Here is a 14,059-nt window from a genome sequence, read left to right as displayed (position 1 = left end):
CGAGTGTTTGTGCTTCTGGTCCTGCGTTGGCTCTTTCGCATGTATCTCAGGGTTGCCTGTTGTATGATTTGATGTCTGTGTTGTCCAGGCCGCCGCCTCCAGTTTTCTTTTTATGCCCAATAAGAAACACTTTCCGTTGCGGTGGATATTTATTTGCGTGGCTGTCGATGCACGTGACGATCCTCAACGGGTGTGTCTTTTGTTTGGCGGGCACGAGGGAGACTTCGGTGTGTGCCGACATCTCTGCGAAAGTCTTCTTTGACGGGTCGAGGCGAAAATAAGGGAGGTCTGTCCGCTGCATCTCTCAAGGCAGCTGCGGGGCACTCCGGACGCACAGAGTGGATGGATGGATGCCGCGCAGCTGGGGAGACCAGTTTTCTTCTCCGCTCTTCGTTGCCGGGGGAATCGAGAATCCACAGCGTCACTGCCACCTGCATTTTACTGCTGGGGATCGACTGTTCTGAAGTTGCCCGTCTAATGTGAATTCCAGCGTCAGTGCAGGAAGACGCTTTCACGCATTGCGAGTAGTTGCTCCAGGCTCGAGCTCATCAATATTTACGGCAGGGAGCAATGCATCTTGGTGGCCGGTGACGTTCAGACGAGTTTGTTTCACTTCAGCCGCCTCGTATTTGTGGGGGACACTGCGCATCGACCCTCCCCAACAGTCCCACCACCTTCACTTTCCCCCGCCACCCGCTGCCATCTGCTGACGATACAGTTGTTTGGCTCCGCCAATAGTGCGCTCGTGAAACGTCCTCTCCGCACTCTGCAGGATTATTGCCGTGGAGGAGTTGATGGCATATGGTGCGGGTGTGGCGTCGACAGAGTCATCCACGCATTGTCTTAGAAACATGACTTTGAGTCGTGTCAGTCACGCCGTGTGCACCTTTTTTCTTGCTGGGAGTCTTGTGGGTGTGTTTGAGCCCTTTTAGGAGCCTGTGTAGAGAATGGTCGCGGGAGAGCTGGCTGACTTAATGAATGTATATATACACCCTGATAGAACGAATATACACTTCTTTAGGACACTTTTCTACCGTATGAGTTTTGGGAAGGCCACGACTTTAGGGAGCCGACAGCGGCCGGATAATGTTTTATTTTTATTTTAACCATCGCACCCACCCCCTTTTGGTTCCCACCACGCGGCGGTGTCTTGTGGCTGCAGGACCCCAAAAGTCTGCCACCTCGTAAGTAATAAATAAATATATGTATCCTATCCGAATAGAGTGGGCGGGCCACGATTGTGGCTAACGGATGGTATGTATATAAACATGCATTTATTTGCCTCGTGTTGAACTTTGAGGATGTGATGATCCCACTCTTATTCCGTCGATCCCTCACTTATTTCTATCGTGTTTGGTTTCTATTATTGAGAAACTCAGGATTTGGCCAGCGGCTCAGAAGATTATTTTTTATTGCAATACTTTACCAAAGAGAAGCAGGAACAACAGAAACCGAATTGTTGGCTGCACCAACACAAGAAACATTCACAAGAGGAAAATAAATAATAATTGTGCACCCTGCAGAAATCCCCAACACACGACCCAGGCATGAGGGTTTGCCCTCCGCAAAAACAAAACAACGCATGCAGACATCTGCCAACATCCAAACAGAAACACAAATAAATGGTTGCTTGCTTTATGCCATTCCCTGCGCTTATTTTTGCGTGTGCGTCAGCAGCTGCGGTGGTTGCTGGGCCTGCATGAAGTGGTGTGCGCTGAATATGAACGAAGGCCGAAGGCAACTGAATTGTTTTTGTGATGAATATTGGTTGCACTTCCCGTGGACCAACAATCCGCGTGGTGTGCGGGGATCTCTCCTTTTTTATTGTTATTTTGCTTTTTTGTTGCTGTGGGCGCTGCACCTCCTCTTGTGTGTGTGCGTACCCTCCGTGAGGGGTGCCGACACGACGGACCGCTCTCGCCGTATGTGCATGCGGTGGAGCCTTGTGTGCCGCTCCTGTTTGCTTCTCCCTCTTCCATCTGTGTGTTGTTGTTGCGGCAGGGCTGTGTGTGCCTGCTGCCGTGGATTGGAGTGTGTGTCGTGCGTGGTGTGCGGCGTACGGTGCATGCCTGGCTGCTGCCCTCTCCTCATGTGGTGTGCCCTCTGTGTGTGTCTGCCGCACCTCTCGTCTCCCCTGCTGCTCTCCATGTCCCTCACTGTGCAGATCAGCTCCACACCACTGAACGACCACACTCACGATGATGACGTGCCGTCTGCTGTGCGCCCTGTTGGTGCTCGCCCTGTGCTGCTGCCCGTCCGTGTGCACGGCAGAAACTCGGGCGGATGTTAATCAAGATAAAGATTCTTCCCAGACCACCACGACGACGTCTACGACGAAGACAGCGGATAACAAAAAGGTTATTGTTCAACCTGATGGAAAAGGTTCTAGTTCATCTTCCTCCGTTGCAGAGGGACTACAAGGGAAGGATCAGTCAGGGTCATCAGTTTTGGGCCCCGTTGAGGACGAGGGAACGAAAGCCGGAGACGGTCCAGCTGCGGCCACTCCGGAAAAGCAATCAAACGACCCGAACAATGTGGTACATACCGAAGGTAAGAAAAGCACGACAGAGTCACAAAGTGGTACGAGCAGTTCCACGGAAAAGGAAGATAATAAAGCCGAAGATGCTCCCACAACGACGATGACCACCACAACCAATACAACAACGACGACGACCACTGCGCCAGTGGCACCAAGTACTACAACTACAGAGGCGCCAACCACGACTACAGAGGCGCCAACTACGACGACCACCCGCGCACCGTCACGTCTTCGTGAAATCGACGGCAGCCTCAGCAGCTCTGCGTGGGTGTTTGCCCCGCTGCTGCTCGCCGTATCCGCGCTGGCGTACACCACTCTGGGCTAAAGTAGTGTATGCGGGCTGTGCGTGCCAGCACTCAAAGCCACTGGGATTTGTGTGCGTCTACTGTGGTCCGATGTAAATAAATAAGAGAAAATAATGATTGTGTTTTGCTTCACTTGCTTCCGCTGCCCTGCTGTGTGCTCCATTTTGCAGCTCCCTGTATCCGTCACGTTGAACGCATCCCAGACACACTCATATGCTCAACATGCACACTACTGTTTGCGTGGACGCATGCTTGCATGTGGATGCTTGCACACTGAAGCCATATTGTGCAGCTTTTTTTATTAAATTTTTTGTTGCTTTTTTACTTGTGTTTTTAATTGTTTTTTTTTTTATTGCTGATTAATTACTGCAGGACTGTGTATGTGCTTTTTTTGCCCTTTCACTGATTCCAACTGCCTCATGGTGTGTTTGTTGCTGCTTCTGGGCCGCCATTTGTTACTGTGGCGTGACTGTTGTTATGCCTTGTGTCTCTCCTTTCCCTTTCACTCTGCGTTGACGGGGTGTTAGTTTGTGCTGAAGGCTGCACGCAAGTGACAGGAGCGATGGCGATGATGATGACTGGCCGTGTGCTGCTGGTGTGTGCCCTCTGCGTGCTGTGGTGCGGTGCCGGCGCTGGTGGATGTTCCGAAGCAGCTCCAACCCTTCCGGGTACTGGTGTGACCGACAACGGCAATAATCCTGAAGGTAAAAACAACACAACTGATGGCGTTGGAGGAGGTGGCCCAATCGGTCAACAGGCAGCGTCACAAGCAGCAGCACCATCATCGGTGCCCGTACCGGGAGCGGAAGCGGAATCGGCACCAAAAACCGGAGCACAAGCATTAGGACCGGCAGAAGAAACGATAAAAAAAAATGAAAAAACGGAAAACGGGGAAAATGAGGAGGGGAATCAGGATGCGGATGAAGAAGATGAAGGGGAAGATGAAGAGGAAGTGGAGGAGAAAGTGGAAGAGGAAGTGGATGATGGCAAGGAGGAGGAGGGAGAGGAAGAAGAAAAAGATGGTACCAGCACTACAAAGAGGATTTCAGAAGGCGGTCAGGAAGAGCCAATTTTATCTTCTCGTGTGGAGGAAGCATCGAATAAAACAAAACCCCAAAGCACTCAAACAACTGGCGACAAAGATCCAGCAGCTGATGGTGCAGGGACACAAGAAGAAAAACAAAATGAAAATAAAGAAGCCAATCCGAAGGAAACACCAGTCGAATCCACCGTAATGAAAACCACAACGGCGACGACTGGCGACAGTGACGGCAGCACCGCGGTCTCCCACACCACCTCCCCTCTTTTTCTTCTTGTTGCGTGTGCTGCTGCTGCTGCGGTGGTGGCCGCGTGAGAGTGAGGGAGAGAGAGCCGTGCACCGCCCGCACACACACTCGTCCTTCTCTCTCTGTGTTTGTGTCCCCTTGCATGGACTCTCGCCCTCACCTCACCCCACGAAGCACACACATAATGTGCCCATTGTATATATGCATGCAAACCCATGCATGCCCGTTGGTGCTCTCTTTTGCACCACACGCACCGCTGCCGTCCTGCCTGGCTGCATGGGCGGAGCACCGTAACTGTTTTTGTTTCCATTGCATTGAGTGGGCGACCTCTCTCTCTCTTTCTCTCCCTGTGTGTGTGTTTTGCTTTACGGGAGCAATGAGAGTGTGTGTGCTGGTCGTCCCACGCTTCGGCTTTTTTTATTGTTTTACTTGTGTTGTGGTTGAGTGCACCCATTACTCCTTCATTTTTTTTTTTTTAATTGGTGGATTGCTTTGACTGCGGATTCTTAAAATTTTCCTTGTGTGTTATTATACTGTTCTTTTCTTGATGAGAGAGTGTCAGTCTTTTTTTTTTTCTTGTCACGCCACCAAGTTTTTTTCCTCGATATAAGCCGTGCGTCATTTGATCGATGTTACTCTGCTGTCTGCATCGCTGCTGGCGCTGTTATTGATGATCTCTGCGATGTGATTTGTTGGCAGGTGTCTTGCTGTCCGCCTGACGTATCCTTCGTTCCTTGACGATTTGTTGCGTACCGACGCCGCGTGGGCGTCTCTGGTGATAGTGAGGGATGCGTGTCTCAGAGCGCAGGATGCGTCGCGGGTGTGCGGCGTCGTTTGTAAGAACCGATGGGTGACCATCCGCATCCAGGAGTCATCAACGGACTGTGAGGACAGCATAAGGCACTGCGGCTTCTTTTGGTGTTGCACAAAGAATTTGTTGGATGGTGCGTTTGTTTTCAATCTTTTGCAGCTTTTGTGGGAGAAGGTGGGAGTTTGAGGGCATGAGGACTGAATTCATTTGAGTGGCTGCGTTCCGTTGAGTTGCGGCCAGTCGTGGCACTCTTTTGGGGTTTGTCATCTTGTCTCTTTTGTTTACTTCCCACCGCAGCACGTGGATAACACTGATCCGAGGAACATTTGTTTGACGGCGTGTGAGTTGATGCCGTACGTGGTGCATGGACTATGTGATTGTATGGGGAGGTGCATTGGAGTGACGAATACTTCTGTTTGGCGTGTCGCGGTGTGTCGGAATGATGTTCGGATGACATGTGAAGGGTGTTGTTTGTGATTTGTGTGTCTTCTCTGGTGGAGCCGACATGTGTGCGGGGATTGTGGCATTGCTGGCTGACAGCTCCACGTCACTTTTCGGCATTCCTGGATGTGCTGAGGAATGACGGCTGGCGACCAGCGTGTTGGTGCTGCTGGTGGGAATACGTGCATCGGGAATAGGCCGTTTTCTCTTTTCCGTGCTGGAGCCGATGAACTGGCACGAGGGCACCGGCTGCAGGCTGCCTGCCAGCACGTGTGAGCAGCGGATCCATGCACGCACCGACGCCCATCGCAAGAGCTTGTGTGATCACAGTTGCTTTTGTGGCGTGCTTTTGTGGACGTCAGCCCATCGAAGAATGTGTGAAGCAAACGGCTGACTGCACACGAGGAAAATAAGTGCGTGCACTGTGCTGTGTTTCAGCGTCGATGGCAGAGCGACAGGAAGCCCGTGCTGGCAACTGAGATATTTGCGTCGCGAGGGATGTCGGTGTTGATTTTGGATCGTCGAGGGTGAAGTGATTTTGCTGCTGCCCGTGTGTGTGGCCACTCCGGCAGAGGGCGGACACAAAAGGGAGGGATGCAGGCGCTGCGTGTGTGTGTGTGCAGGTGCCATGCAACAGCGTCACAACAAACATGCTGCGACTCGGTGACCCTCACATCGTTGTGGTCCTCACGAACAGCCGAGGCACGGCCCACACCGATGCACTTAGTGGACGGAGTGAGGCATCTTTTGAGGCGCCGCAGGGAACAGGATGTGTTGACGCAGCCACGACGTGCATGGAGTGTCACGATGGCACAGTCAGCTGCGGCTGGTGGAATATTTACTTTTCGAAGGCAACAGAGAGAGAGAGCTGCTCCTGCTGCTGGCGTCGTTGCTGCCTCTTGTGGCCTCTCATGCCGATTATTGTCTGTCCGCTGATCGTGGGTGGCATGCCTCCACTAGTGGCGTCGTCTGCAGGCATTTCACATCACCAGTGAAACACATCACATCGCATGCTTTGGCTGTGGATGTGGTGTCGTGAATGCAGCCGGCATTATTTTGCCCGACTCCTTTTCACTGCTTTGCGACAAATAGATGCGTCCCCGCCCGAGTCATTCACTGCAGCTCCGTGTGTTGTACTGCCAGCACAAGACTCTCTTGTTGTCTGACACCTGGCTGACAGTCAAACACCACTGCGTTGGGACATGCAGGGATGTGGACTGCCGCTCACGGTGTTGGGCACCGCTGTTTGGATGCGGCGGCCACACGAGCGGATGTATTGTGGCACAATCAAATGCGTGAAGTACGCGGAATCACAGCGGCTGCAATAATATCAGCGGTGTGGCACCACGGAATATGTGAGGGGGTGATGCATGATGAATCACAGTGGGCGGCATGCGAGGGAAGTGCACCGCGACGGAGCGTCATCCCGCCCTCAGCCTGCAGGGGAATGTACACCCACAAAATATATGGACGAGACACCACCAAACACACACATGCCCTTTCATGCAGCAATAAATAGGAGCGAAGGTGCGTTCTGGTGCGTGGGAGTCCACTCACATATTTTCATTTCCACCGCAATAAACGGTGAGGAATCAGGTGCCGCAGCAACGAAAGGAAAAACAAACATCTATTGCAACACTTTACCAGCGAAAGGCAGGAACAACACAAACCGAATTATTGGCTGCACCAACACAAGAAACATTCACATGAGGAGAAAACAAATTGTGTACCTTGCGGAAATCCCCGACACACGACCCAGGCATGAGGGTTTGCCCTCCGCAAAAACAAAACAACAAAACGCATGTAGACATCTGCCAGCATTCAAACAGAAACGCAAATAAATGGTTGCTTGCATTATTCCATTCCTTGCGCTTATTTTTGCGTGTGCTGCTGCTGCGGTGGTTGCTGGGCCTGCATGAAGTGGTGTGCGCTGAATGTGAACGAAGGCCAAAGGCAACTGAATTGTTTTTGTGATGAATGTTGGCTGCACTTCCCGTGGACCAACAATTCACGTGGTGTGCGGGGATCATTCCCATATTTGTTACTTTGCTTTTGTGTTGCTGTGTGCGCTGCACCTCCTCTTGTGTGTGTGCGTACCCTCCGTGAGGGGTGCCGACACGACGGACCGCTCTCGCTGTATGTACATGCGGTGGAGCCTTGTGTGTCGCTCCTGTTTGCTTCTCCCTCTTCCATCTGTGTGTTGGTGTTGCGGCAGGGCTGTGTGTGTGTGTGCCTGCTGCCGTGGATTGGAGTGTGTGTCGTGCGTGGTGTGCGGCGTACGGTGCATGCCTGGCTGCTGCCCTCTCCTCATGTGGTGTGCCCTCTGTCTGTGTGTCTGCCGCACCTCTCGTCTCCCCTGTTGCTCTCCATGTCCCTGACTGTGCGGATCAGCTCCACACCACTGAACGACCACACTCACGATGATGACGTACCGTCTGCTGTGCGCCCTGTTGGTGCTCGCCCTGTGCTGCTGTCCATCCGTTTGCGTGGCAGTAAGTGAAATTAATGATACCCCCACTGCGGTCCCCGCTGTGCCAAAGGTACCAGGGGTACAGGAACCAGTTGAGAAGGGAGTGGAACAAAGCGAAAGAGTAGAGAAGCCAGTTATTGCGGCCGGTATGGAAAACACACAAGGTATGGTATCCGGTGGGTCTTCCAACAGTCAAGGTGCTTCAGGTGTGTCCGGTCAGTCCACGTTACAAACTCCTGGAGTTCCGCTACAGCCACCTACTGTACCAACCGTTGCGTCAGGGGAACAAAGTGGGCTGATTGTACCCGAAAAAAAAGAAGAGAAGAAGACGACTGCATCAACGACCACGACGACCACAACCACAAAGGCACCAACCACCACCACGACGACCACTACAACAACGACGACGACCACTAGGACTACGAGTACGACAACTACAGAGGCGCCAACCACGACGATCACCCGCACACCGTCACGTCTTCGCGAAAGCGACGGCAGCCTCAGCAGCTCTGCGTGGGTGTGTGCCCCGCTGCTGCTCGCCGCATCCGCGCTGGCGTACACCGCTGTGGACTGAAGAGGTGTATGCGGGCTGTGCGTGCCAGCACTCAACCACGGGATGTTTGTGCGCGTCTTCTGTGGTCCGATGTAAATAAATAAGAGAAAATAATTATTGTGTTTTGCTTCATTTGCTTCCGCTGCCCTGCTGTGTGCTCCGTGTTGCTGCTCCCTGTATCAGTCACGTTGAACGCACCCCAGACACACTCATATGTACGACACGCATACAACTGCTTGCGTGGAAGTATATTTGTGGATGGGTGCATGCGCACTGGAGCCATTTGGTGCAGCTTTTTGTTTTTTAGTGTTTTGTGTTTTAAATTTTTTTTACTTTATTGCTGTTTGTTTACTGTTTTTTTGCTTTTACTTATTTTTTGTTTGTTTTTCTTGCTGATTAATTATTGCAGGGCTGTGTGTGTTTTGTGCGTTTTGCTCTCCCACTGATTACAACTGCCTCCGGGTATGTGGGCAAGCTGCTGCCATTTGTCACTGTGTGGTGACTGTAGTTGTGTGACTTTGCCTTTCTTTTTGCTTTTACTCTGCGTTGACGGGGTGTTGTTAGTTTGTGCTGAAGGCTACACGCAAGTGACAGGAGTGATGGCGATGATGATGACTGGCCGTGTGCTGTTGCTATGTGCCCTCTGCGTGCTGTGGTGCGGTGCCGGCTGTAGGTGTGAAGATTTGGTAACCATTTCTTCTGAGCCTGCAGTTGACAATCCCGTTAATGCGCCTGGCTCCAAAAAAGGCAGTGATTTGCCAAAAAGTAATGACAATGAAGACCCAAAACCTTTAGGGGAAGGTCAAAATCGTGATTCGGTGAATTTGCCGGAGAACGAGATCTGCAAGAATGATTCAACAAAGTCTTCGAAGTGCACTGAGGGCCCAGAAGATGCACTTGTTCCTCCTTTGGATCCTGTTGGCCAAGGCGAACATAATGAAGTTCAAAACAGCGGGAGTTCTGGCTCTTCAGAAAAGGATAAGACTCGGAAGGACCAGGACTTACAGGAAAGGCCTCATGATGTAGAAACATTATCGCGAGAACCAGCAACATTAAAAGATCCCCAAATTACGATGCCAGCAGAACATTCATCCTCACCCTCACCACCAAATGCAACCGTGACGGCGAGCTCAACAGATATCTCTGGTGTCGGCATTGGCACAGTGCAGAGAGATAATATGCAGAATACGTTAAATGGTAACGATGGCAGCGAAAGTCCAGCTGCACAGCCTGACTCCGCCAGTGGTAACACTCAGACGTCTGTTGATGAGGAAACCTCTTCAAATGGCGGCGCACCGCAGGTCAGTACTGCTGCCGACACTGACAGTGCAGGATACACAACAAAAGCACTCAAAAATGCTGACACTAAAAAGGAGAACTCGGGCGAAAGTCACAACAGCCTTGCAGCCTCACCAGCTGTAGGGACCAACACTGCCACAACCACCACGTCAGCCACTCAAGATGCGAGTGAATACAACAAGGACGGCGTCAAGCTATCCACCGAAGACGTGGAGCAGAATGCTTTCAAAACCAACCCTACAGCAAATTCAGGCTCAACAAAAACCGCAGCAGCCAACAGTGAGGTACCCACGGCAGCAAGCAACGCCACCAATAAAAAAAGCAATACAGAGACCACAGCAGACAGTGACGGCAGCACCGCGGTCTCCCACACCACCTCCCCTCTTTTGCTTCTTCTTCTTGTTGCGTGTGCGGCTGCTGCTGCGGTGGTGGCCGCGTGAGAGTGAGGGAGAGAGAGCCATGCACCGCCCGCACACACACTCGTCCTTCACTCACTCTCTCTGTGTGTGTGTCCCCTTGCATGGACTCTCGCCCTCACCTCATCCCACGAGGCACACACATAATGTGCCCATTGTATATATGCATGCACACCCATGCAGGCCCGTTGGTGCTCTCTTTTGCACCACACGCATCGCTGCCGTCCTGCCTGGCTGCATGGGCGGAGCACCGTAACTGTTTTTGTTTTTTTTCCATTGCATTGAGTGGGCGACCTCTCTCTCTCTCCCTGTGTGTGTGTGTGTTTTGCTTTACGGGAGCAATGAGAGTGTGTGCGCTGGTCGTCCCACGCTTCGGTTTCTTGTTTTCTTCTTTTATTGTTTTACTTGTGTTGTGGTTGAGAGCACTCATTCCGCGGGCTGCGTGTGTGTGATGATATGAGTAAATTGCGTGTGTGCTATCTGCCTCTCTCTGCCGTTGCTTTCTTCTGACTCTCTTGTGCCGCACAGCTGCTCTGCAGGTATAGGTGCTGACAAACACACGCGCAGATGCACATGCACACATACGCCATGTCGCTCACGCTTTGTAGCGGTGCGTAAGCTGAGAACGCACGCACGCACAAGATTTTGGCTGCGGCGGCCCTTGCGAAAAGGGAGGGCAGGAGAAAGGGATTTGTTTTGCTTATCTGTTGCGGGTGTGCATTTGATTGGGTCGTGTGATATTGAGGGTGTCTTGGGTGAGTGCGGATTGATCACCGCCGAGCAGCTGCACCTGCCAATGTGTATCTCCTATGCTGTGTATACTTTGCTTAGGGATTCTTTGCCTCTGTGGGGCGATGTGCGTTGGAGGGTGCGCTGGAAGGGTGAACAGTAAAATGACTGGTGACAGCGCGTGGGCTTTGCGAAGGACGGTCTTGTTCCCTTTTGCATCCTGCCGGTTGTTGTTTTTTTGTGTGTGTTCGCGTCGCTCGGTGTGTGCTGACGCGTGAATAACGACACGCTCGCCGTGACTCCTGCTGCTGGCGGTGGCAGTCGCTGTGTGTTTCCGGTGCACTGTTCTCCCTTCTCGTTCCGTGTGTCTGTGTGCGTGAGTTGTTGCTGTTAGGAGTGACTGCGGCGGGGATGATGGTGCCACTCACTGTGGATGGGTGACGGTGCTTATTCTTTCATCCCTTTTTATTAGTCTGTTTTTCTATCTATTTCTTTCTCACACTCTTACGAAAAAAGCAAACAAGCACTAAACGCTACTGTGCAATTCGAAGGCTCTGAAAGGACCAACAGCACACACACCACCCACACACATATTTATATGCTCTCACGTGTTGCTGCAGTGAAGGCACCCCGCACACACAACCGTCGCCGCGTGACCGGGTCCAGCGGAAGGAGGAGGGAAGGAAGAGAGAGTGAGCCGCAGAGGCCCAACATGTCCCGGCATGTGTTTACTTCCGCGGTGCTGCTTCTCCTTGTCGTTGTGATGATGTGCTGCGGCAGTGGTGCTGCTGCGGAAATTGCGGATGAGCCGTCATCTGATCCAAATTTTGAATGGAAGGACCTGAAGAGTGAGGGTGAAGGTGTAACGGTGGACTCGTTGGGTGTTCCCGGACTTTTGAAAGTGGGGAGTGATGTGTTTGCCGTTGCCGAGGCGCAGTTGAAGAAGGGTGAAAACGTCTTTACTGGCATTGCATCCCAACTTCTCACGAACAGAGCGGATAACAAACCGAAGGAATTGCTGGAGGATGCCAAGGATACACAATTTCTGGAGGAAGTCACTTCCACAGAGGGGAAGAAGAGAGTAGGTGTGAGCCAACCAACAGCAGTTGTGAAGGGAAGTGACATTTACATGCTTGTTGGGAAATACAACCGTAATGATGCTCAGGAGAGTGGTGCAGGTGAGTGGGGGTTGTTGCTGGTGAAGGGTGGTGTCATTGCTGAAGGAAGCAGCAAAAAAATTGGCTGGACCGATACGAAACGTCTCCCGTGCACTCTAGGCGAGGAACACGAATCTTTAACAAGGCTGGTTGGCGGCGGTGGATCGGGTGTTAAGTTGAAGGACGAGACGCTTGCGTTTCCAGTGGAAGGCTCGAAGAAGAAGGTAAATAATAAGGAGAAGGATGGAAAGGCCGTTTCGCTGATCTTGTACTACACAGCCACTCCGAGCTGTACACTGTCGAAGGGGATGTCTGCCGATGGCTGCAGTGATCCCTCCGTTGTGGAGTGGAAGGAGGGAAAACTCATGATGATGACTGCGTGTGACGATGGCCGCCGCAGGGTGTACGAGTCCGGTGACAAGGGGGATTCGTGGACGGAGGCCCTCGGGACACTCTCGCGCGTGTGGGGGAACCGAAGGGACGGTGATAAAGCGAACGGCGTTGGAAGCGGGTTCACCACAGCGACGATTGAGAACAGGGACGTGATGCTCGTCACTCTGCTGGTGTATTCAAGTAAGAACGGAAGTGTGGAAAAGGGCGTACTTTATCTTTGGCTGACGGACAATACGCATATTGTTGATATTGGGCCGGTGTCCGGTGATGATGACGTTGCCGCCAGCTCCCTGTTGTACAAAAGTGGAGATAATAATAAAGATAAGAAGGAGGAGTTGATTGCACTGTACAAGAAGAAGAAGGGCGAGGGGGAAAAACCATCACTCGGTATTGTCTCAGTGCTTCTGACTGCGCAGCTGAAGCGGGTGAAGGATGTGCTGACGACCTGGAAGGAAGTGGACGAACGTGTCTCCAAGCTCTGCCTCACTTCAACTGCTGCGAAGAATCCCTCAACTGGCACTGCCTGCACTACTGATAAGATCACGACTGGGCTGGTTGGCTTTTTGTCCGGCAACTTGTCTGGTAACACATGGAGGGACGAGTACCTCGGGGTGAACGCCACAGTAAAGAGCGGTGTTGGGGTGGAGAAAACGGAAAATGGCGTAACATTTAAAGGACGTGGTGCGTGGGCGGAGTGGCCTGTTGGCAGCCAGGGGCAGAATCAGCTGTACCACTTTGCGAACTACAACTTCACTCTTGTGGCGACGGTGTCCATCCACAAGGTGCCGGAGGAGGGTTCTCCCATTCCTTTAATTGGTGTGGGGATCAATGACGCAGAGAATCCAGTACTACTGGGACTGTCGTACAACAAAGAAAAGAAGTGGAGGCGAATGTGCAGTGGAGAGCCGAAGTTCAAGGAGCACAGCAACAGTTGGGAGCCAGATACGACATACCAAGTAGCCATTGTGCTACAGAACGGCAGCCAGGGCTCCGTGTACGTTGATGGTCAGCGTGTGGGAAGTGTGCAATGCGAATTGAAAAAAGCGGAGTTGAAAAAGGTCTCACACTTCTCCATTGGAGGGGATGGACGCAGCGCAGAGGGCCAAGAAGGCGTGTCTGTGACTGTGAGGAACGTCCTGCTGTACAACCGCCCGTTGACTTCCGAAGAGATTGACGCCCTCAACCCGAATAAAGCCTCTATTCCACCTCCGGTAAACACACTCGTTCAGGGAACCGTGTCTCCGTCTACTCCTGGTGGACAAAAGCCAACGGGACAGGAATCGTTGAGAGGAGTTACTGGTAAGAATGGAAAGACAGCGGGAGGAAAAGATGTGCAGGGAGAGGAGGGAATTCATCCACAGGACAGGGAAGTAAATGCTACGGCACTCAACAGCAGCCTCGGAAAATTGTCGCAGGAGAATAACAGCGATGGCGGCACCATGCGTGGGAGCGGACTGCTGCTGCTCCTTCTTCTGTTGGGACTGTGGGGATTTGCGGCTCTGTGAGGAGTGACTGGCTGCCGCGTGGAACACTTGCGACCTCTCCAGCACAGAATTACTTCCCCATAAGAACAAATTTCTCTCCTAAGAAAGTTTTTTTGTTTCAATTTTTTTTTTTGCTTGCATTTCAATACTTTTTTCAAATTCATTTTTTTCATTTT

At 52.0% G+C, this 14,059-nt stretch overlaps 5 protein-coding genes and 1 pseudogene across 5 annotated transcripts, besides 17 other annotated features; all 6 read left to right on the top strand.

The window, feature by feature from the left end:
* Tc00.1047053510371.141 lies at positions 1 to 780 on the top strand (annotated as a pseudogene).
* Positions 1 to 2,228: a sequence feature (heterozygous, non-Esmeraldo-like haplotype).
* Positions 931 to 1,407: a mobile genetic element.
* Positions 2,199 to 2,864, top strand: Tc00.1047053510371.130 (mucin TcMUCII, putative; the record flags this gene model as incomplete). The annotated part of the gene is made up of 1 exon (XM_808340.1): positions 2,199 to 2,864. The coding sequence occupies one exon, from the start codon at positions 2,199 to 2,201 to the stop codon at positions 2,862 to 2,864; it is 666 nt and encodes a 221-aa protein (XP_813433.1).
* Positions 2,229 to 2,282: a sequence feature (areas merged during assembly that could not be assigned to a particular haplotype. This can correspond to areas where the two haplotypes were merged or to regions with more than two copies in the genome that were merged during assembly.).
* Positions 2,283 to 3,470: a sequence feature (heterozygous, Esmeraldo-like haplotype).
* Positions 2,631 to 2,752: a microsatellite.
* Tc00.1047053510371.120 (mucin-associated surface protein (MASP), putative) lies at positions 3,407 to 4,198 on the top strand (the record flags this gene model as incomplete). The annotated part of the gene is made up of 1 exon (XM_808339.1): positions 3,407 to 4,198. The coding sequence occupies one exon, from the start codon at positions 3,407 to 3,409 to the stop codon at positions 4,196 to 4,198; it is 792 nt and encodes a 263-aa protein (XP_813432.1).
* Positions 3,471 to 7,954: a sequence feature (areas not merged during assembly with more than two copies in the genome that could not be assigned to a particular haplotype).
* Positions 3,767 to 3,864: a sequence feature (CT-rich).
* Tc00.1047053510371.110 (mucin TcMUCII, putative) lies at positions 7,803 to 8,426 on the top strand (the record flags this gene model as incomplete). Its single annotated transcript, XM_808338.1, has 1 exon — positions 7,803 to 8,426. The coding sequence occupies one exon, from the start codon at positions 7,803 to 7,805 to the stop codon at positions 8,424 to 8,426; it is 624 nt and encodes a 207-aa protein (XP_813431.1).
* Positions 7,955 to 8,710: a sequence feature (heterozygous, non-Esmeraldo-like haplotype).
* Positions 8,174 to 8,310: a microsatellite.
* Positions 8,699 to 8,796: a sequence feature (A-rich).
* Positions 8,711 to 10,051: a sequence feature (areas not merged during assembly with more than two copies in the genome that could not be assigned to a particular haplotype).
* Tc00.1047053510371.100 (mucin-associated surface protein (MASP), putative) lies at positions 9,005 to 10,144 on the top strand (the record flags this gene model as incomplete). Its single annotated transcript, XM_808337.1, has 1 exon — positions 9,005 to 10,144. The coding sequence occupies one exon, from the start codon at positions 9,005 to 9,007 to the stop codon at positions 10,142 to 10,144; it is 1,140 nt and encodes a 379-aa protein (XP_813430.1).
* Positions 10,052 to 11,839: a sequence feature (heterozygous, Esmeraldo-like haplotype).
* Tc00.1047053510371.90 (trans-sialidase, putative) lies at positions 11,448 to 13,904 on the top strand (the record flags this gene model as incomplete). The annotated part of the gene is made up of 1 exon (XM_808336.1): positions 11,448 to 13,904. The coding sequence occupies one exon, from the start codon at positions 11,448 to 11,450 to the stop codon at positions 13,902 to 13,904; it is 2,457 nt and encodes an 818-aa protein (XP_813429.1).
* Positions 11,840 to 11,997: a sequence feature (areas merged during assembly that could not be assigned to a particular haplotype. This can correspond to areas where the two haplotypes were merged or to regions with more than two copies in the genome that were merged during assembly.).
* Positions 11,998 to 12,811: a sequence feature (areas not merged during assembly with more than two copies in the genome that could not be assigned to a particular haplotype).
* Positions 12,812 to 13,331: a sequence feature (heterozygous, non-Esmeraldo-like haplotype).
* Positions 13,332 to 14,059: part of a sequence feature (areas merged during assembly that could not be assigned to a particular haplotype. This can correspond to areas where the two haplotypes were merged or to regions with more than two copies in the genome that were merged during assembly.) that runs on past the window's edge.
* Positions 13,992 to 14,059: part of a sequence feature (A-rich) that runs on past the window's edge.

The sequence above is a fragment of the Trypanosoma cruzi genome, genomic scaffold, assembly GCF_000209065.1.
Source record: "Trypanosoma cruzi strain CL Brener 1047053516725 genomic scaffold, whole genome shotgun sequence".
Classification (NCBI taxonomy): Eukaryota; Euglenozoa; class Kinetoplastea; order Trypanosomatida; family Trypanosomatidae; genus Trypanosoma; species Trypanosoma cruzi.
The sequence above is the reverse complement of the archived record's forward strand: the minus strand, read 5'-3'. Positions and strand labels throughout refer to the sequence as shown.